Source organism: Eleutherodactylus coqui, chromosome 8 (genome assembly GCF_035609145.1).
Source record: "Eleutherodactylus coqui strain aEleCoq1 chromosome 8, aEleCoq1.hap1, whole genome shotgun sequence".
Lineage (NCBI taxonomy): Eukaryota > Metazoa > Chordata > Amphibia > Anura > Eleutherodactylidae > Eleutherodactylus > Eleutherodactylus coqui.
In genome coordinates, this window is record NC_089844.1 from 136,949,099 (window position 1) to 136,971,102 (window position 22,004).

General features: G+C 45.9%; 1 protein-coding gene across 3 annotated transcripts; it reads left to right on the forward strand.

The window, feature by feature from the left end:
• The first annotated feature begins 2,916 nt into the window (after positions 1-2,916).
• On the forward strand, positions 2,917-15,803 carry DECR2 (2,4-dienoyl-CoA reductase 2). 3 transcript variants are annotated; one of them, XM_066576514.1, is made up of 10 exons: positions 2,917-3,012; positions 5,698-5,812; positions 11,992-12,060; positions 12,152-12,203; positions 12,342-12,477; positions 12,563-12,687; positions 14,138-14,231; positions 14,338-14,442; positions 14,607-14,818; positions 15,414-15,803. In XM_066576514.1, the coding sequence occupies exons 2-9, from the start codon at positions 5,715-5,717 to the stop codon at positions 14,816-14,818; spliced, it is 891 nt and encodes a 296-aa protein (XP_066432611.1). In that variant the 5' UTR covers positions 2,917-3,012; positions 5,698-5,714; the 3' UTR covers positions 15,414-15,803. The 3 variants fall into 3 exon arrangements, with proteins under 3 accessions (XP_066432611.1, XP_066432609.1, XP_066432610.1); XM_066576512.1 differs by having other exon boundaries at positions 14,607-14,795; XM_066576513.1 differs by having other exon boundaries at positions 2,929-3,016; positions 14,607-14,795.
• Positions 15,804-22,004: the final 6,201 nt, after the last annotated feature.

A 22,004-nucleotide genomic window follows, 5' to 3' on the forward strand; every position in this document is an offset into this window, starting at 1 on the left:
AGTAATTGTCATCACGCAGATTTTTTTTAAATAGAATTTAATTAAAAGAAATGAAATATCTATTCTCCACAATTCATTACAGATGTTCGATAGCACTCGTATTATATATCAGATGTAATAGCCTTTTCCAACCACTAGATGTCACCCTGGTGCTATAATCAACATCATATACAAATAAAGTAACCAGTTTGTAGAAAATGTATCTGATACATCCACAATAAATAAAACCCATACTTTGCCCATCCCGGGCAAACGAGAATGCTGAGATTCTTATTCTGTCTAAAAGGGCCAGCAGCACCCGACATTTATCCCAGTGATAATCGCTCACTGAATGGAGGCAGTGTGTGCCAGAGATCTCTTCCAACTGAGCGCCTCCATTCACATTAAGCATGCTGCCATTCATAGATGAACAACTACCTGTTTACACGGACCGATGATCATTGGATTTTTTTTTTTAATGGCTGCACGATCTGTATGATGAGTGAATTATTGTTCGTTCTTCAGATTTGCATGATCCAGTGAGAATTAGAGATGAGTGAATATACTTGTTTCGAGTAATTACTCGATCGAGCACTTCCGTACTCGGGTGAAAAGATTCGGGGGGGGGGGGGGGGGGGAAGGCGTGGCGGAGCGGGGGGTAGCAGCGGGGAACAGGGGGGAGCCCTCTCTCTCTCCCTCTCCCTCCCCCACTCCCCGCTGCAACCCCCCACTCACCCACGGCACCCCCCGAATCATTTCACCCGAGTACGGAAGTACTCGAAAATCGCGGCGCTCGGGCAAAAAAGGGGCGTGGCTGAGTAGGTTCGCTCATCTCTAGTGAGAATCTGAACGCTAATCCTTTCGTGTAAAAAAAAAAAAACCCCTTAGCTAAACCGTTGCCTTCTATATCAGGTAAGCTGAAGGTCTGACCTCTTTTGAAGCGGCTCCTAAGCATTCTGGGAGAACTGGCAAGCCAAGATTTACATGCCCTTGGAAGTCTATGGGAGTGTTAAAGAAAAAAGGCAGTGAAAACAGATGTTTTTGCGCATGTTATCAGGAGACAGTGGAAAAAGAGTGACATCAATTGGGCCTTCATGTGTACAAGAAAATGCAGTGAAGATGGATGCAACACGGATGTAAAAGCCACATACGTACCAAAAATACATACGCATGCGTTTCTCATGGACCAAAATTGCATACATCCATGTGAATGAGGCTTTAATCAGATCCTGGTTTTGTTCTATTCTGTTCATAATGTTTGTTTTTCCCATGGGCAAACCACACATCGCATTGCACTGCGTGCACCTAGCATGTCGTGCGATGCTGCCGCCGACTCTATTGAAAACAATGGGCAATACGAGGGCATGGTCAAAGATAGGACGTGACGCAAAATTTTTTTTCTGATTGTGACGCAGGATTTATGCCGTGCCCGCAGACAGAAGGCAAAAAATACATTTACTCACCTGGCCGGACGCAGCATGGGTCCCTTCCGTCGCGGCCGGATCTTCTTTCTTCTGCACGGCGGATGCGTTCAGCACGTCAGCTGGCATGCCGCGTGCATGTGCCGTGCCTTTTTTCTTTTTAAAAATCTCCTGATTTCTTGCGGATCCGTGGCATGTTCGCAGTGTTAGCTGCAGGCATGCCGCAGATCAGATGACTTCCATTGACTTCAATGGAAGCTGTCCCTGCGAGATCCGTAGGAAAATGGAGCATGCTGCGTTTTTTTTCTCGCATGCGATCCGCACGCGGGGAAAGAAGCGACATCCACATGTATTTAAATATGGATGCTCAATGATAGTCTATGGGCATATTGAACAGCGGATCATCCGCACGGGTGACCCACGGAAATTCCGCAATTCAATTATGCTTGTGGACATGAGGCCTAAGGGGTCCATGTGCTGTGAAATACACAGATGGCACACGGACTGAATATATGAGGGCTCATACACATGGGTGTATGCGTATTTTGGTCCGTGAATACGCAGCGTATTTACAGTCCGAAATACACTGTTTGCCCCGTGTGTTTTTTTACACCAGTACTGCCTAATAGTGCATGCCATGTATATGTAAATAAAACCCGCACAAAACCCCACTGATTTTGTGTGTAAATACACAGCAAATATGCCGGTTTCTTGGGTATTTCGTCTGTATTTACACATGCCCATTGGGTGAACTTGGTACGTAATATGCACCAAAATAGGGCATGCTACATTTTTTTACGCGACCAAAGGCGCATGAAAAATACGCAGCTGTTAATGAGCCCATTAAAATCAATGGGATCTAATCACTGCGTGTTACGCACATTATATGCTACATATTAACGTATATAAGAACCCTTAGGGCGCTTCACAGGAGCGTAAACGCAATTGTGCGTGCCTCAGCGCCACGTATTTGTTCATTGAATGGGGATTTTTTTCACGTACATCCTACTGTACGTTGTCTGCCCGCAGGTCATGTTCATCTGCGTGTGCGACACAAAGACGCACTGAAATGGCTAATATGTCTAATGAGTTCCAGATGTGCCCTTTTTCTAGCACAATTACACAGCGTTTCACAGATCTCCAAGTGTATTGTGTGCATGTGCACACCCCCATTGACTTCTATGGGGATCTTTGGTGCGCAAATATATATAGATATATATATAGATATAGATATATATATAGCACTTTGGAATACATGGGTGCTATACAAATAAAGATTATATCTATATATATAGTATATATGGCATGTGTGTGTTTTGTATATACAGCTACACTTTATTATGTACTATTATTATGAATTATGTATTTTCGGACACATCTTCCATGTCAATAGCGCCATCCCTGTCAGCCTCCTGGGCACCGTCTCCTAGGCAACCATACTCAAAGCTGACGTGAAGCCCGTGGCAGAATCTGCGCAGGCGCAGAACTACCTTTACAGGTCTGCGCAGAAGCAGGTCTTGTGATTTAGAACTACATTTCCCAGGATTCACAGCGCTCGAGTTAAACACGCCGAGGGCTAGCTAATACAAAGTCCATCCACAGTCCGGGAAGTGTGAGTATGTGATGGTGGGGCTCCGGGGAGAGACTTGCCTGGCAGTACTGCATATAGTAACGTCTTGTATACATACTGCTGGATGCATAGCAGTGGCTGACTGTATAGAGGAGGTCTGGTGCAGTCTTATTACACGGGGGCATACTTAACAAGGCCGAGTGATATCTGCTGGCAGGACTCTGACCCCTTTGACACTGTGCAAAAATTTCTCCATTCAGGGGGAAGTCTCTGGGCTGTGCCAAAGGGGCATGATCGCTGGAAATCAGTGGTGGTCCCAGATGATGGCAATTCTCACATGCACCTGGAGCAGTGAGGGGGCGCCAGGGAGTGATCACAGCACATATGTATTATTGCACCTTCTGCATGAAGTAGATGTTAGTATGGGGGTCAGGATAGCTGCCCTTCCGCTCTGCAGACAGACTGTATGCCACTATTGGTGTGTCTGAGGCCATTTTTGCACCCTAGGCTGGTAGATTACGTACGGGGTAATCTATGGCAAAAAAATGCACAAAATTGTGCGCTCTTTGTTGCAGATTTCGTAGCCCATGTTTGGTACTATTTAAAGGGGCATACACCATGAGATCTCTGCAGTGATGGGGGTGATCTTTAGGCGCACACTCACGTAAAACAAACGCTGCAAGAAACTAATATTTTTGTTTAAAACGCTGTAAAAACCGCCTGTGTGAGAGCGGCCTAAGGCCTCCAGCGCGCCAATGTTTTTTTCGTCTGTGTGCGATCTTGTTAAACGGACTCCACATTGCCAGCGTACAGCCCCATAGTATTCAGCGTGGCAACGCACCACCGGGTTTCTTCATGCACACATGGACTGCGTGAAAATCTCATTGCATGCACTGTACTGATCCGATTTACGGGCGAAGCTCGCCATTGAAGTAAATGCAGATGGGGGGGATGGACAGTACTCGGGTCCCATTCGTGTGCAGTCTGTGGGCTTTCCGTCTTTTTTAAGAGATGCAGAAAATAAAGAATTGGGCCCATTTCAGTTCTTTTTGTTGATGTGAAAAACGGATGGCACACAGAAATAAAAAAACGGACACACGGACTGCATATCGACGGCACAGAACTACACACAAATGGAAAAATGGCCTTTTTATGCGGACACTAACATAGGCAATTTTTTTAATTTTAACACAAATGTGCACCTAGCATAATGTGATTGTGCGAGCGTTAACTGTAAATTGCATCATAAGGCTGCGGTCACACGGGATGGAAATCTCGCGTTATGACCGCAGCGGGTCCGCATGAAAATACCGCGGCAGAAATGCAGCTTCAAAACCCGGGTTTTGAAGCTGCTTCGCCGCCTGTATTTCTCTGCGGCCAACTCTCCCCATAGAGAAGAGAGAGGTCACCGCGGAAACGGCGGTACAATTGACATACCGCGGCTTTAAATTCCACACGCAATGTCCATTTCAGCGCAGCTTGGCCGCAATGGCTTCTCTGCAGCATGTGGACGAGATTTTTGCAAATCTCGTCCACTGTGCTGGTTAGGCTCGGGTTTAAGATTGCCGGCGGAATTTCCGTGTGGGAAGTCCGTATGGAAACTTCACGGCAATTCCGCCCCGTGTGAACCCAGCCATAAGTTTTTTTTGGGTTTTTTCCCCGCGATATATGTGTCCGCGTAAAAAAAAAAAAAAAATTTCTTGCTACATTGACTAGCAGGGTCTGAGTGTAGTCCGTTTTTTTTTTTTTTTTTTTTTTTTAAATCATACTGAAAAAAGTACTGTTGTGCCAACGGCTTTAAATGGGTTGTCCACGGAGGCCGACTACTGACATGGACCCTCAGTGTCGGAAACTCCACTGACAACCCAGTTCCGACAACAGGTCACATGGTATTTCCTCTCTCTGTGCCAGTCACATCGTTAAAGTTGTTGCACCAAGTTATAAAGTTATTCCCTGTCCACAGGATGAGGTATAACTTCATGATTGGTGGGGGTCTGACTGCTGAGACCCCCAACGATCCCCAGAGATTGAGGGTCTCGAAGGTCCCTGCATGAATGGAGTGGAGGTCATGTAAGCGCCCACTGCTCTATTCATTTCAGTGGGAAAACTGGAAATAGCCAAGTATGAGCGCTGTGTAATCTGAGACCACTGCTTGCGCGCCACGCCATCATTCATACGAGGGCCTGCCTGACCCCGTTCTTGAGATCGGTGGGGATCGCAGCAGTCAGACTTCTACCCTATGGATAAGGGATAATTCTATAACTTAGCACAGCCCCTTTAAGGCTGACTGTTTGGCTCATAATAATAACAGCCAGCCCCTGGCATTGTTATTGGCTGAACAGCCAGCACCCTTGATGACGTGACGGGCACAGAGAGATGGGCCATACGACGTGATCCAGTGTCGGACCCGGGCTGAATGTGGAGGTTCCAACACTGCAGGTCCGTGTAAGTTTTAAGCTTCCCTGGCCGACCCCTTTAAGGGTTTGTTCTATTGTGTGCACGTGTCCTTTTAGTATATATGGATGTCATAAAGGAGCGGCCCCCATTTATGCCGCCTCTGTGTGAGACCGTGCAGAAAGTTGCTGCAAAGAGTCAAAGAGCATCTTCTGTTCTGGATGCCCGTTTATTGGAAGGGGCACTGTGTAATCCAGAATGTCTGACCGTTTCTTGGTGCACGGGACGGTATCAGGGGTTTAGCACTAACCTGCACAATTCTGTCGTTTTCAGGTATCTACCCCTTGAAAATGTCTGCGCTGCCAACTGCAGTCCAGCCCCCTGAGGATGTTGAGAGTGATGACTGCCTCCTGTCCTACAACTACCTCTACAGCCCGACCCTGCTCCAGTAAGTACCATGCACCGCCATATGTAGACTGCCTCCTGCCGGAGAGCTGTGCGTCGTCTATGTAGCTCTCACCAGTCTGCCTGCGCCGTGTACATCTTACAGGAGTCCAGCTCACCTGGCACCTCCAAACTACTTGGCCAACCGCTGGGTACAAGTATCCAGGAAAAATCCAGCTTGTCCGGCAACTGGAAAAATAATATATACTTAAAACCAAAATCCTTAAAAATATACATACTGGGCCCGAGGATCAATACATACTGGACGGGGATTCAAAAACCGGTGCAGGATATTGGGGGTCTGACACTGCAGCTGACACTGCAAACCTTTATACTTCATCAACTGCCAGAACAGGTGAGAAAAGCTAATATGACTCATACCATCCTCCTGATGGGCAAGCGGTGCCTCCGGAGCAACTGGTTGCTGTCTAAACCCCCCCGGGGATAAGGATGTCATTAGAGATGAGCGAGCATACTCTATAAGGACAGATACTCGAGCGAGTATCGTCCTTACTGAGTACCTGCCTGCTTGCCCGTAAAGATTCGGGTGCCGGCGGGGGTGGGGGGGGGGTGGGGGGGGAACAGGAGGGAGATCTCTCTCTCTCCCTCCTGCTCACTCCCGCAACACACCGCTCACCCCCACCGTCACCCGATTTACAGGTGGGCCTAATTAAGTTTTTCTGAAATACAAAAGGATGAGCAAGTCTGTATTGCTGACCCCTGAGTTCATAATGGACATTGCTGGGCACAACTCCAAATGATTTGGCTAAGGAGCAGACTCGGAATAGTCTATTATCCAAGCATGCGGCAATCTTCGAGTTTGGGGACAAGAATGGTAGACTTGTTGGGGATTGGTTTATGCCCCCCCCCCCCATCCTCTGAGAGTTCTCTTATACGGCTGTGATAGAGGAGTGCTTCCTGAGTGCGTGATGCCAGGGAAGGACCCTTTGTCTTCAGACTCCTAGCAGCCAATTTCTCTGTTAAATTCTGCTTCCCGATTGCATCAGGTTATTCTTTCATCCATCCGGATCAAACAGGCTTTATGCCTGGCACAGCTACTGATACTAAGATACATCTAAATATTGCAGCGCTGAGGGGAACGCTTCTCCTGGATCTCTATTGTCGCTTGACACATGTAAAGCCTTTGATTTCATTGAATGGAGATATTCATGGGTTCTCCCGGATAAGCTACATTTTGACTCGCGCTTCCTGGGCTGGGTGAAGCTTTTATATGAATCTCCCAGCACCAGAGTGCGTACCAACCTTGACATCTTGGGCTCCTTATGTCTTGGAAGGGGTATGAGGTAGGGTTGGCCTTTGTCTCCACTTCTATTCATGATTGGTGGGGGTCTGACTGCTGAGACCCCCAACGATCCCCAGAGATTGAAGGTCTCAAAGGTCCTTACATGAATGGAGTGGAGGTCATGTAAGCGCCCACTGCTCTATTCATTTCAGTGGGAACACTGGAAATGGCCAAGTATGAGCGCTGTGTAATCTGAGACCACTGCTTGCTCGCCACGCCATCATTCATACAAGGGCCTGCCTGACCCCGTTCTTGAGATCGGTGGGGATCGCAGCAGTCAGATATCTACCCTATGGATAAAGAAAGAGAAGAAAAAGGTCCTCAGCGCTAAAAAAAAAGTACAATGTGGCAGAAGTTGTGGTGAAAATAGCAGATATTAAAGACTTACTTCACGGAGGCGTCCTGGTATAGACGCCCCCAATCCCAGCAAACGTGGCAAATTACCGTCAGCAACAGCAGGAATAGTTCCACGGTTTAATAAGTAGTAGACGCGTTTCGGCCTTACAATAATTAGGCCTTCATCAAGTACATATCATATATATCCAGTGTCGGACTCGGGCTGAATGTGAAGGTTCCAACACTGCAGATCCGTGTATGGCCGCCTGCAGACGGCCGGGTCAGATCCAGCAGCGAGAATTCTCGCCGCTGGACCCGACGCGAGTGCCTGCAGAGAGCAGCGCGTACTCCCCCTTCCCCCGCAGCTCCGGATCTTTCATGTGCCGGCTGCCATCTTGACATCTTGGGCTCCTTATGTCTTGGAAGGAGTATGAGGCAGGTTTGCCTTTGTCTCCACTTCTATTTGCACTGGTGATTTGAGCCATTGGTGGTTCAACAGGCCTTATCAATTAGGGGCATGTCTAGAGGCTCAATTGTGGGGAGACTTTCACCATACGTGGATAATACCCTCGTTTACTTGGTCAACAATGGTCCTTCTATGGCTTCTCTCTTTAATTTAATAGAGAATTTTGGAGGTTTTTTAGACCTACGGGCCAATTGGTGTAAATTGTGTTATGTTTCTCTTGGTTCCTAGCTATAGTCCTACATCTGTACTACCAGCGTCTGTACAAATAGTCAGCCAATTTAAGTACTTGGTGATGGTCACTTGAGATGTCAGAAAATTTCCCGCTTTCAATATGGAGCCTCTTGTTGTGCCTGCCATCCTGTCATTGATGGGTCGCATTAAATGATATATTTCCCTAAGTTTCTATATCTCTTTAATGCATCTCCAGGAATGGCACCAAAGAAACTTTTCCAACGGCTGGACAGCCTGCTGCAGTCCTCCTACTGGCAAGGCAGGATGCCGGGTTTATGGGCCATTTACATGGGACCATTATCACTCAAAATGCGTTCAAACAAAAAATTTTTTTTTATTTTTTTTTTCAAAGTTTAACTTTTTAGTTGCTGACGTTCAGGTTGTACACAATAGCAGTAAAATTTACTTTCCGCCTTGGCAATTGTATACATAATAGATGACAATTTCTTGTAAAACTTTGCGTTCAAACTAATTTGAGCGATAAACGTGCAGCGTAAATGAAAAAAAATCGTCATTTGCTCGCAAGTCGTTATCGCTGACTTGCAGTCAGCATAAAAATATCATCGCTAGATCGCAGCTTGTTGTTCCGTTAAACGCTCCCCTTACAGCGGCTCACATAGAAAGTGACGCGAGAAGCCTGCAATCCAGCGGTGAGCTTTGCCTGTGTAAGCTGTCTAAACGAGCACCAACAACCTTAGTGGCGACGTTGGCGCTCATGCAGTTTTTTTACCCGTGCAGAAGGGCTATTGGTCTCCTCACAGTAGTGGCCCCTAATCATAGCGCCCATCTGGCTGCTCCCAATCTATAGAATTATCTCAAGGCTTCTCAGCTAGTTTATGCCCACTAGTTGATGGATAATGACCGTAGCAACGTGGCGACTGCTCTGGCCGGGGCCATCACCAGGTCCTATGAGGGCTTGACCAGTTTACTATATAGGTTCAGCCCTCCTCATTCTGAATTACTCTCTCTGCAAACGGTTGCCAGGGTTTGGCAGATGATGCCGGGGATACTTAAGGCTTCCATAGCCCCCTCCCATTGCCCTAGAACCCCACTGTGGATGAATCCACGCCTCCCTCACCTTTCTTCTCTCCCCTGTGCAGCCTATTGGCCAAAATTGGAAATCAAATTGTTGTCATGATCTTTCTGATGATTTTGAATGCTGTTGCTGGCAGAGATTAGAGTTAGACATGGAGTCATTTGCTTGTTGGCTGTGTTTACACTGAACAGATATCATTCATTATTGCCCGTTTGGTTTTTTAGAACAATAGTGATTCCGTGTAAAGGCCCTTTTACACGCAACGATCATCGCTCAAAGTCCGTTCAAACGGCCGAAAATGAGCGAATCATTACATGTAAACGCGGGCATCGTGCACTTCTCATTTGCACATTGATTTTAAGGTGAACTTAAAATCCGTCGTTCAGCCATTGAGGTATAAAGCGAACACATTTATCTTTCAATAGACTGCATGCTGTTCTCCCCATGGCATGTGTACACGAGACAATAGGAGAACAATGCAATCTGCTGGCAGTCAGGGGAAACCAAAGGAATGTGCTGGCAGCTGTTTCCACAGCTAGGCATTTGTTTAAACACTTGCTGGGCTCTGCAAACAACTCCTGGAGGTCCTTTTACATGCAAATGAAGATGATAGTGTTAATGGCCATTAACACTTTATGCAAGTAGATTGCAAAATTTTTCAGTCTTTTGAAAGATTATCTTGGCATGTTTAAAAGGGCCTTTAGACATTTGTTGCAATCATGGTTTCAGTAAGCTTATGTACGCAACGATGGAATATCACGCTTAGATAATATGTGATGACCTTATAGCATTGACACATATTGTTTTATATGGGCATTTGTTATTGTATTGGTGACTTGTGAATAAGTTTGGATCATGTGACTTTGAAGACGTGATTTCTAATCAGCGGCATCCGCTGTAGTTATACTTTTAATTACCTTGTGTTGATTTTGGTTTATTTGCTACGACTGCTGGGTGGCAGCGGGAATGTATCAGCAGACTAGGGATATTTTGTGTGTTGCGGCCATCTTTATGTCATACCATGATACATTTGTAATGATTCCCTAATAAAGCTTTTTGCTTTAACCCCTTGAGTGGCGGGTTTCCTACCACCCTGTCGTGCTCACCAGGGCAGGTTTTTTAAAATGGTCTAATAATTGAATTTCAACTAGTTTTGCAGTTGCGTCTCAAGAGCGATAACTTTTTCATTTTTCCATTGACATGGCCATATAAGGGCTTGTTTTTTGCGGGACAAGTTGTGATTTTTTTAAACAGGGGGAGGAAAAAAAGAAAAAAAGGGGCCATGTCATTAAGGGGTTAAATAATGCATTAACTTCCTTCTCTGGGTCATTACGACGCATGGATACCACATGTGTGATTGTATTTTTGATTTTTTTACAAAGTAAAGGGAGACAAGTGTTTTTATAATTTTTTTTATAATCTTTTAACTTTTCTTTTTTTTTAATTTTTTTTTATTTTTCCACAGGGACCCATCAGGACCCCTAATCACATTCCGGGGGTCCGATGGTGACAGCCCTTTACATGCTGCAGTGACAGCCCTTTACATGCTGCAGTCACATAGACTGCAGCATGTAAAGGGTTAACACAGCAGAGATCGGAGGTTTTCTCTGATCTCTGCTGTAAGAGCTGGTACCTAGCTGTCCTCTGACAGCCAAGCACCAAGCTCTCCCTGCCACAGAGACCATCGGCTTGCTTCTGACAAGCCGATGGTCTCTATGGCAACCTGTAAACAAAGCAGGACATTGCCAACATGTCGGCAATATCTTCTGCTGGTTTTTCAAAGCCCTTGCTCTGCTCTGTGTGGGACTGTGCAGGCAGAGCGCTGTCACAGCTTGTGGCATTGTGCTCTGCAGCTCCCATAGTGATACATAGCCCGGAAATCTTCCGGGCTATGTCGCTATGAGCAGTGGAGCTCGTCCCGGAAATGTTCCGGCGTGCCACTCAAGGGGTTAATATGTTATTTTTCCAAGTACTGGATGAGACGGATTTTTCCTGCATACATTTTACATTGTGCAGAATATATTGGACAGTTGCTTAATTAGCTTAATTAATTAAGCAGTTGGCTTATTTACACGAGCATATAGCGGCCGGCGTTTTCACGGCCGGCTGATATAGGCTTCCATCTGAGCAGTCCCCCCTTCCCTCCCCCTGACCACCTCTCTGCCTCTCTCCTCCACTCCAGCGTTTGCAATGGGAGGGACGGGGGCAGAGCTGAGCTCTGTTCTGCCCCGCCCACTCCCATTGCTGGTTGCTGGGAGGGGCGGGAGCTTAGCTCTGCTTCCGCCCCGCCCACTCCCATTGCAACCCGCTGGGAGGGGAGGAGAGAGACAGTCGGGGAGGGATGGAAGCGTATATCCGCCGGCTGTGAAAACGCCGGCCGATATACGCTCATGTAAATAAGCCCGTTGGCTGCAAAAGCCTTCTGAGCTATAATCTGTAGAGCTGCTAGTAAATTTTAGGCTGGGGCTGGTAGCGCTCACATCATGGTAAAATTGCGACTTTCGCAGTATTTTCCAATACTGTGGGAAAAACTTTTCAGGATTTTTATGGTTGTCGCAAAACTTTCTCCTTAGTAGAGAAACACTGAGGTTGCGCACGAATTGCCATAATGCTGCCATTTTAGTTCAACTTGTAGGCAACTAATTGGAGCCCCGGCCATATAGACCGCCCTTCGCCATGGTATAAATTCCTCTAGCAGCTCTGTGTGTTTGGTTGCACTGTCAGGGGTTGGTTGCACCGTGAAAATACTTTCAGTATACTGTAACAAACTTCTGTTGTCAGGATAGTAATGGCATTTATATTTATAATTAGGGGCAGAGTGGCATTCATCACCGGAGGGGGCTCAGGAATCGGATTCCGCATTGCTGAAATCTTCATGAGGTATGAAGTTGTGTCATTGCATCTGTCCATCCTCCCTGGGTCCTGGGAGAGGGATCGCTATACAACTCTCATGAGTATGTCTTGTCCCCAGGCATGGCTGCGACACCGTCATTGTCAGCAGGAACCTACAGAGGGTGACGCAGGTAACGCCTCTTGTTTGCTCATAGGATTTTGTATGGGAACGGTCTCTCACTTGTAAGACTCTTTACACATTTTGCCACCGTACGGTACTTGAACACGTATGATGACATACAAAAAGTTACTTTCCCACTTTTTCCCAGGCGGCTGAGAAGTTGCGCGCAGCGACTGGTCGGCACTGTCTTGCATTGAATGCAGATGTGAGGCAACCCCAGACTCTTATAGATGCTGTGGAGGAATCGCTGAAGACCTTCTCCAGAATAGACATCCTTGTGAACAGTAGGTACCCCATCACTGCTCAATGCAGCCCGAAAACTGAGTGTTACTCTCTACTCTTGCTTGTCCCTCATGTCTTCCTCTGCAGATGCTGCTGGGAATTTCCTCTGCCCTGCCAGCAACTTGTCTTTTAACGCCTTCAAGTCCGTCTTGGACATAGACACAATGGGCACATTCAATGCCAGCAAGATCCTGTTTGAGCGTTACTTCCGGGTAAGTTGAGGATATATAAGAGGAAGTGCATAGCGCCATCTACAGGGCAATCGTATGTGTGTCAGTTTGAAGGGAACACCCCAGAAAAAAAACGGATACAATACCAGTGCTGCATGACACAAGGATTCTTGCTATGGGGTTTGTTAAAACCTTGTTTTAAGCATCACCTCCTTGGGTCATGCACTGAGTATCACACAAATGTTCCTTTAGGGCTTTCCCATGTGTGCGAGCTGCGCCCAAGAAGCTCGGGCACAACTTGCATCGGGCAGCACACAGACACGGGGCTTTCTGATCTCAGACATTTATGGCATGCCGTACGTGTGTGATAGATGTGAGTCCCACCACTGGACCCACACCTAGAATGAGGGTCCCTCGACCCCTGTCCTGCCCGATGATGCAGCCACTGCTGTATCAGAAATGGCCAGCGTTACAGTAACAGCATAGCACAGCCAGCTTGGCTGCTCTTGGAATGCTGGCCGGGTGGTTGGGGTATACAGACACGTAAGAATACCCCTTTAGGTAAGTATATTTTGAGCTCTGACCCTGGTGACCCAGTCTATACTGTAAGTATAGGACAATCATGAGTTAGCAAAAACTTCAGAATATAACACATTTTTATCTGTTGCTTGTCTGGGATTGTTTGATTCTGCTACAGTGATTGTATTTATACTGAAAGGCCACAAGGGGTCGCTGTGAGATCACTGTTATGCTCTCATAATAAGATGTCTCCAATTAGATCGTACTTAATTCAAATGTCCTCAAAGGGACATGTTCTCCCTCTCCTCCTCCACCTCCACTGTGCAGGATATATATTGTCATTTTAATCATTTGGACTTTTCCGTACACGGAGAAAAGGGTTCCATTTCCATATCTCCAATTTATTTTAAAGTATAACTAAACTTCTTCAAAACTCTTGCTATGCCATAGTGAGATGTCAAAAGTTTTGCTCAATCGGCGTCTGAGTGCTGACACCCTCACGGATTGCAAAGCTGGCAGAAGTACTTATCTGAATGCTGTACCCATTCAGCCGTATCTGCCAAAGCATGGAGGGGTGTATGCCCCTTTTGCAATGACAGCCAAATGGCACAGGGTTCAGCTGAGAGCTTTTGAACATTCGTTTTAGTGACTGGTGGGGGTCTCAGCACCCGGACCCCCGTTGATCTAAACTTCTGACATGTCACTAAAAAGTTTAGTTATACTTTAAAGTAAGTTGGCAATATGGAAATGGCCAAGCAAATTGATAATCCAACCCGTTTAACACTAAGGGGGTGGAGTTATAATAACTGAATTATAGAACACTGCAGTCAATTTCACTCAGTCTGAAATGGCTGATAGCAGAGAGCAATAGATACATGTTCAAATTCAATCAGCTATCATATTTTACATGGCTGCCATGTGTAGTATGTTATTAGAGCGAAATCTAAAATGTGCTTTTTTTTTTTTTTTACAGGATCATGGTGGGGTCATTTTAAACATCACAGCAACGCTGAGCTACAAGGGAAATGTCCTGCAAGTACATGCTGGCAGTGCCAAGGCAGCTATAGGTCTGTATAAAGGATTGTTTGCCATTGGTCATTTTCTGTACATTGGCATCACCCATGAAGCCACCAGATTAGCGCTACCTCTTACCTGTTGTATTTTGGTCTACAGATGCTATGACCAAACACCTGGCAGTTGAGTGGGGTCCAAGCAAAGTGCGGGTAAACAGCCTGGCCCCCGGTCCCATAGTTGGCACAGAAGGAATGCGTAGACTTGGTAAGTGACTTGTAGACCAACTGCCCACAGAGACCCAGTAATAACTTCAGAGAAATACTATATACCTTCGATAGGGGGCACTACAGTGACAGTTTGCATATGCCAGTCTGAAGTTGCTCCTAAAGTTGGCATTAAACCTTTCTAAAATTTGTGCTGAATTTTAGGTGGCGCTGCTGCAGAGGCAATGGGCTTTTGGAATACCATTCCCTTACAACGGCCAGGAAATAAGACGGAGATGGCACATGGAGCCCTCTTCTTGGTTAGCCCGCTGGGATCCTATGTGACGGGCACAACCTTGGTTATGGATGGTGGATCCTGGATGACCTCCCCTAATCATTTTGCAACAACGCTGGGTACCCCTCCTTCTCACCTATAGGTGACGTTGTTCTTGGAAATGTAGTAAGGGTAGCAAGCGGACAGTCTGAGGCTTTGTGGCTAATGTTAGGCTGGAAGCACACTATCGTATTCGCCCACTGTTTTGCGTCTGTAATACGGTAGTGTGTCTCGGTCTGACTGAGGTCACCTGACCTGAATGCTGAATGTATGATGCTCAGCGTTCAGGGTCAGGAGACCTGCGGTCATGGCGGGACGCACTTCCCTGTTATGGCTCACAACGGTGTCCGAAATACAGTAGTGTGCGCCCAGCCTTATACTTCTAAAGCCAACGGACTATGTTGCCAGGAGACTATGGGGAAAAAAGTGACATTAACTGGTCTTTCTTGCATTTATTTTACACATGTGAAAAACACAGTAAATAAGGACGCAACTTGGATGTAAAAAATACACATATGCACCAAAAACGCGTACACACACAGTGCAAATGGTTCATTTTTCACAGACCATGATTGCATACACCAGGTGAATGGGCACTAATGTATAATGCTATGATTTTTCCACTATTGCATGCCTTGAAGCTTTGGATGTGGCATGGCCTCCCTCACTCTTCCTGATCTCTGCTTTCTCTTTCACAGATCTCTGGTCTTCGGAGATGAAGAAAAGCAAATGAAATTACTGCAGCTGCTGATCAAGCAGGATCTGATCAACACTAATTGCCACCTTGATCATTCCCACCTCACTTCCAGCCGGAGCAGAATGGATTATAGCAGAGAGCGTACTGGTCATTGGTGACTATTGGCCCTAATGTCCATTACTGGACTGTGGCAGTACAGCCACAGAAGGGTTAGTAAGAAGCCCCCCCTGTAGTTATGTGACTTTAAGGGAAGTCTCCTATTCTGCACGGTTAGAGGGCGATCGTCTCAAGTATTTTTTAAACTCTCATGACCCTGCTGTTCAGTTTGGGGGTGAAATATAAAATGTACAGAATATGGACAAATATTAACAATTAAAATTGTATATCCCATTGTGTGTGTAGTCCTACATAGGATTGGTATCAGGTGTAATGCCCAACCAAGCAGATGCCCGCAACGTCCTGCTAAGTAATATGGGGGCATGATTGGGTACTGCAGATGCTCTACTCATGTTCAGCCAGGACAATCGGTAAGCATACACAAAAGTGCATTCAGTGACCCCATAATCTCACAGGTCGGTCACCAATAATGTATATTCTGGTATTCTTTGAATCCCTCAGATCTGCTCGACCCCTTATATACATCTAAAGGCAGTACGCCTGGGCTATGTACACTCCCTTATGCCCTGCGCTTGGCATAATACAGCATATCAGCTTTGTCTGAAGTGTCTCTTAAAGCCATGAACCTATTACTTAAGATAAGCTCTGTGGCCGACGTGAACGCCATACATAAAGCATATCAGGAACGCTCTGCTTACATTATCCGCTGCATCCAGACTGATAGAACTTGTAAGCAAGTTCACTGCCACTTTCTTATCTGCACTTATCTGTGTGTAATGCACGGATTAACCACTAGGTGTCTACCGATCTCTCATTACTGAAAACTGAAATTCAGCATTCTACTATGGACACTGTTGCAGTTCTTAGTTACAAGCTTTTAAAGGGATTTTTCAGGGAAATACTATTGATGATGTATCCTCAGGATAGGTCATCAATAGTTGATTGGATGGGGTCTGCCACGCAGGACCCCGGCTGATCGGGTGCCCAGTGTCAGCGCTGCTACATCCAGGTACAGAGTGGAAGCTGCAGCTCCAACCCCTGTGTATTGGCCAGTGCTTGTAACTGCAGGTGCAGCTCCTGTTAATTTTAGGCCGTGCTCACACGGGAGGCAGGAGGCCCGTGGTGGATTCCAACTATGAGCCTGACCGGTCACCCTGCGTACCTGTTTCCACTGTATTGCAAATGACTGCGACGGCTTACTGGTGGTCATGCGTAGTACACGCTTTTGTTTGTATTTTCTCCACTGTCACTTAGCGATGATGCGGGTATCTGCAGCCCATACCCTATGTTAATGGCGTATGGGCTGCGGGTCGAACGACCTCCATTGACTTAAATGGAGGCCATCCACGAGGATTCCACGGCAGAATAGAGAATGCTGCAATTTTTATTTATTTTTTTATTTCCCCCTCAGCTCGCAGAATACGCAATTCGTATCCGCGAGTGTGAATGAAAATGCATGCCCTTCAGTGCCGGGTTTTACCGCAAATCTCCTGCGTCGACAGCGATCGTGCAATCTGCAATCCAAATCCGCCTGCGTGAGCCTGTCCTTAATGAGACCCCAGCCTGCAGTTACAAAAGCCCTCCACTACACAGGGAGCAGAGCTGCAGCTTCCGCTCCCATATCCCTTTGTTTAGTGGTGCTGACAGTGGGCATCCGATCTGCTGGTTGGCCGGGGTCCTGAGTGACGAACCGCAGCCGATCAACTATTGATAACCTATCCTGCGGATACATCATCAATAGTATTTTCCTGGAAAATCCATTTAACTCCTTAACGTCACAGGGCGTAACTGTACATCCTGGCAGAGGGGTACATAACGCAACATGACGTAGAGTTACGCTCTGGGGATAGTGCGAGATCAGAAGAGATCCTGCGCTATCCGGCAGCGGGAGGCAGCTGTTACCGATAGCCCGGCTCCCACTGCAACAGTGGGGGTGCATCTGGACAGCGACCCCTGCTGTTAACCCCTTCCCTACTGTGATCTATGTAGATTGCGGCATGTAAAGGGTTCGCAGAGGGAGCGGCTCCCTCTATGACGTTATCGGTGCCTCCGCAATGTAATTGTGGAGGACTGTTGGGCTACTATGGCAACAGGATGCCAGCTACAGGTGTCCTACATTGCCAGTGCCTATGATTGCTATAACAAGCAATAATGCTTTATCATAGCAATCATAACAGCTATGGGTACAAATCCCCAACAGGGACAGAAATAGTTAAAAAAAAAAAAAAGATCAAAACAGTGTCAAAATAAAAAAAAATGTTTAAAAAAAACATTTTTTTTCCCGTGCTTTTTTTTTCCCCTATTAGTATAAATAAAAAATTTAAATCTGACATATTTTGTTATTGTTGTGTCCGTAACGACTCGCACAACAAATTGAACACACTTTTTTTTTTTTTTTTTTTTTTTTTTATCCTGCATGGCAAAAAGTGTTAAAAAAAACAACCTAAAAACGGAGGCAAAATTCTTATTTTTTTTCATTTTGCCTCCCAACAAAAGAAATAAACGTGATCAAAAAAGCTGTATAAACCCCAAAATGGTACCCATAAAAACTACAGCTCGTTACATAAAAAAACAAGACCTCACAGAGCTCCGTCCATGGGAAAAATAAAAATGTTATTGCACTTTGAATGCAGCGAATTCTAAAAACAAATAATAAAAAAAAAGGGGGGGGGGTTTATTGCGGAAAAGTGGAGAATTGATCTGTTTTCTCTCCCTGCTATCATAAAAAAACTAATACAAGTTTTACAATACATTATGTGCACCCAAAAATAGCAATAATAAACACTACAGTACGCCACGCAAAAAACAAGCCCTTATACGGCCGCGTCGACAGAAAAATAAAAAGGTTATGGCTTTTGAAAAATGGAGATGAAAATCCTCCAAAAATCGTTGCGTCCTTAAAGGGGTTGTCCCGCGCCGAAACGGGGGTTTTTTTTTTCAACCCCCCCCCTCCTCCCGTTCGGCGCGAGACAACCCCGATGCAGGGACCTAAAGAAAGCTTACCGGAGCGCTTACCTTAATCCCCGCGCTCCGGTGACTTCTATACTTACCGGTGAAGATGGCCGCCGGGATCCTCTTCCTCCGTGGACTGCAGCTCTTCTGTGCGGTCCATTGCCGATTCCAGCCTCCTGATTGGCTGGAATCGGCACGTGACGGGGCGGAGCTACACGGAGAAGGCATCCTGCACGAGAGGCTCCATAGAAGAAAGCAGAAGACCCGGACTGCGCAAGCGCGGCTAATTTGGCCATCAGAGGCCGAAAATTAGTCGGCTCCATGGGAACGAGGACGCCAGCAACGGAGCAGGTAAGTATAAAACTTTTTATAACTTCTGTATGGCTCATAATTAATGCACGATGTACATTACAAAGTGCATTAATATGGCCATACAGAAGTGTATAGACCCACTTGCTGCCGCGGGACAACCCCTTTAAGCCCAAAATAGACGATGTCATGAAGGGGTTAAGGTGCCTGTACACATTGGAGGAAAGTGCCGAACCTGATGATTTTGGTGTGATTGGCCGACTAATGTATAATCATTTTCCAGTAGATATCGGGGAAGGTGGGATTGGACATCTTGGAGTTCACCTTGCTCAATCCTTTGTCCCCACAAGAGTCTGACAGCGGCTCTCCCCATTGAGACCACTTGCAAAAGCCGAGTGCTCATATGTATGGCGCAGGGGAGAGGAATAGCTGTCGGACAAACAATTACCCGGAGAATGATGTGCCAGCGGCATCAAATAGTTTTATATAGGGGTGCAGGGCATATGTGACCTTGATGAAACCTGGAAGGAGCAGCAGAGGCCGAGCGCTGGTTTAAGTTAATTATTAATGATCACATGGTTTTGCATGTAAACAGCAGTTAAACCCACATGTTTTGTGAGTATGACTGCAGCATAACCTGCAAACTGTGTGGCCATTAATAACTATGGATGTTTGCCCTGCACCCATCCACATGGTGTTCAGCCTGTAAGGCCTATTATATAACTTAGGGTCCGGATTCTATCTGCATGGTCGGAGTAGTGCTGTATTTTCTAACTTTAAACCTTCTCAAGCATCTATTATCTGCGGGTGTGTCTATGCCAACGACCGTAATTACCTCTATTTATACAACGGATGAAGGGCCACACGTGGACACCTGGTACCTTGTCACGAGCTCCAAGGAAAGTCATAGAGTACGTGGAAAGGTAGCTTATTGTAGAAGGCCGGGCGATGTGCCACTTTCCAAAAGGTAAGTCTGAAGCTACAGCTGCTGTTCAGCGGGGTATGCCACTCTGCGGACTGCACCTGAGGATGCTTCAGAGTGCCATCACATATGGCGTACCTGCTGCGGGCTTACTGCAAATGGTATTAAATACGCCGCTAATCCATAGTGGCCAGATCCGCGCCCCAATAGCATAAATAGGCATGCGGTGGATTCAGGATCTGCAGCATATTTGAAATATCATGCTTCAGTTCAAAAAACTGCTGTATGTTAGAGATTTTTGAAATCTCGTCGACATGGCTTGTACTGTAAACTCTGCGGAAGTTTCACAACATTACCGCCATGTGTGAAGGCACTTTATAGATCTTCTAGGACATGACAGGTTCCCTTTAAAGTGCTGTGGTGCTCACAGGACAGGGAGCATGGAATCCGGGAGTGTACTTTTTATACTTGCCCATCCGGTTCCCTTGCTGTCACCGTTGAACGTCAGTACTCGGTCTGTTAGCGCTGACTTCCAAGGGTGACAGCAAGGGAACCGGATGGGTAAGTATAAAAAGCGCACTCCCGGATTCCATTGTCCCTGTCCTGGGAGCACTATAACTTAGTTCATAGTGCTTATAGGACCTGACAGGTTTCTTTTTTTTAAAAGGGTCCCCCTTGAATATAAAATTAGAGGGGACAAGATAATGGTGTAAAGGAAAACAATATATACTCGCCTTTTAAATGACCCTTCTGATGCACTGTCACCGGGTCGATCTTGGAAGAGACTGCAGTGGTCACATGCCATTCATCGCTCACGTGACTGCTCAGTCACTCGCTGGCCTTGGAGATCACTTACTGTTAATGCACAGATGCCCGCTGAAGTCAGTGATTGGCTGAGTAGTCATGTGAGTGATGAGCGGCATGTGACCACTGAAGGCTGGGGCTGGAGTGGGGACGTTGAATCTCAGGGGCCCTTTAAAAGATATATTTTTGTTTTTCATTTATTTTACACTATTATTTTTCTCCTTTTTATTAATAAATCTTTAAAACCCCTTTAATGTAGTTTATAGTTATGATACTGCCGTGAACAGCATATGACCGCTGAGGCCTTTGATTGGCTGAATGGTCACACACACAGTGAATGGCTTTTCCCAGGATCAGGGGATCTTTAACCCTTTCCAATCCAGTTTTGGATTCAGGGTTTCCTAAAAGGCTTTCTCTTTTTGCTGTTATACAACGATGCCATCTGCTGGCTAAAGCCAGTGTGTGTGCGCCAGAGAAGCTTCGACAGCGCAGTGGTTGGCAATAGACGGTAAGAATACCCTCTCGGACGTCTTCTGACATTGGAGCTGTACAAGCTTCAATCAGAATGTAGGAAGACGTCAGACAGTGGATTGGAAAGGGTTAAGGAGGTGAGTATGGCTTATTTTTCTTTTAGACTCCCTGCCTATTAGATTATTTATTTTTAGTCTCAAAAATTCCTTTTAAAAGACAACCCGTCACTGGATAAAGTTAGTGGCGCTGGTTGCATGGCCTCTGCAGCTACAGCCCTGCTGGCGCATTCAGTTTTTTTTTCCATACTCCCCTTCCTTTGCCCTATTTGTCTGCAATTCAGGAATCACCTATTTCCTGAAAAAAATCGCATTGTGCGTTTAATATAAATGCGTTATTTATATATATATATATATATATATATATATATATATATATATATATATATATATATATATATATATATATAGTAAATGAAGATGAGAAAAACCTAAAAGTAAACACACACTCCCTTGCTTTGTGTACAGACAACATGGACTTCCTATTTCATGCCCCCTCATGACCCGCCACAATGCGGCGCTGTGTTCTCCCTATAGAATTAAATGACAGGTTCTCTTTAAGCCTGTGTTTCCTCTCTACATAAGGACTGGAGAGCTGTGAGCTCCCTGCATTGTGCGCAGATCCCATTCTACGTGATCCACGGTTTTCTGTATGTGTCAGTGCCACCTGAGCTCTATTCACTGCGGCTGAGCAGGGGACAATGCCATGTGTACAAGCCCTTATGAGGCGACATTATGTTCTAAGCTTCGTGTTCTGGAAGAGACGCGTCTGGGAGTGATGGCTTCCTCATTGTGTACCCAAGTAGGCAAGAATAAAATGTGCTGCAGGGAGGGTGCATGTGTCACTCCGATTCCAATAATTAACATCACATATATGTAATTATTCTAAATAGGCTGGTTATATTCAGTGTGTGCTGCCCTGGATTATAAGAATGGATTAATATAGACTCCAGGGAACGTC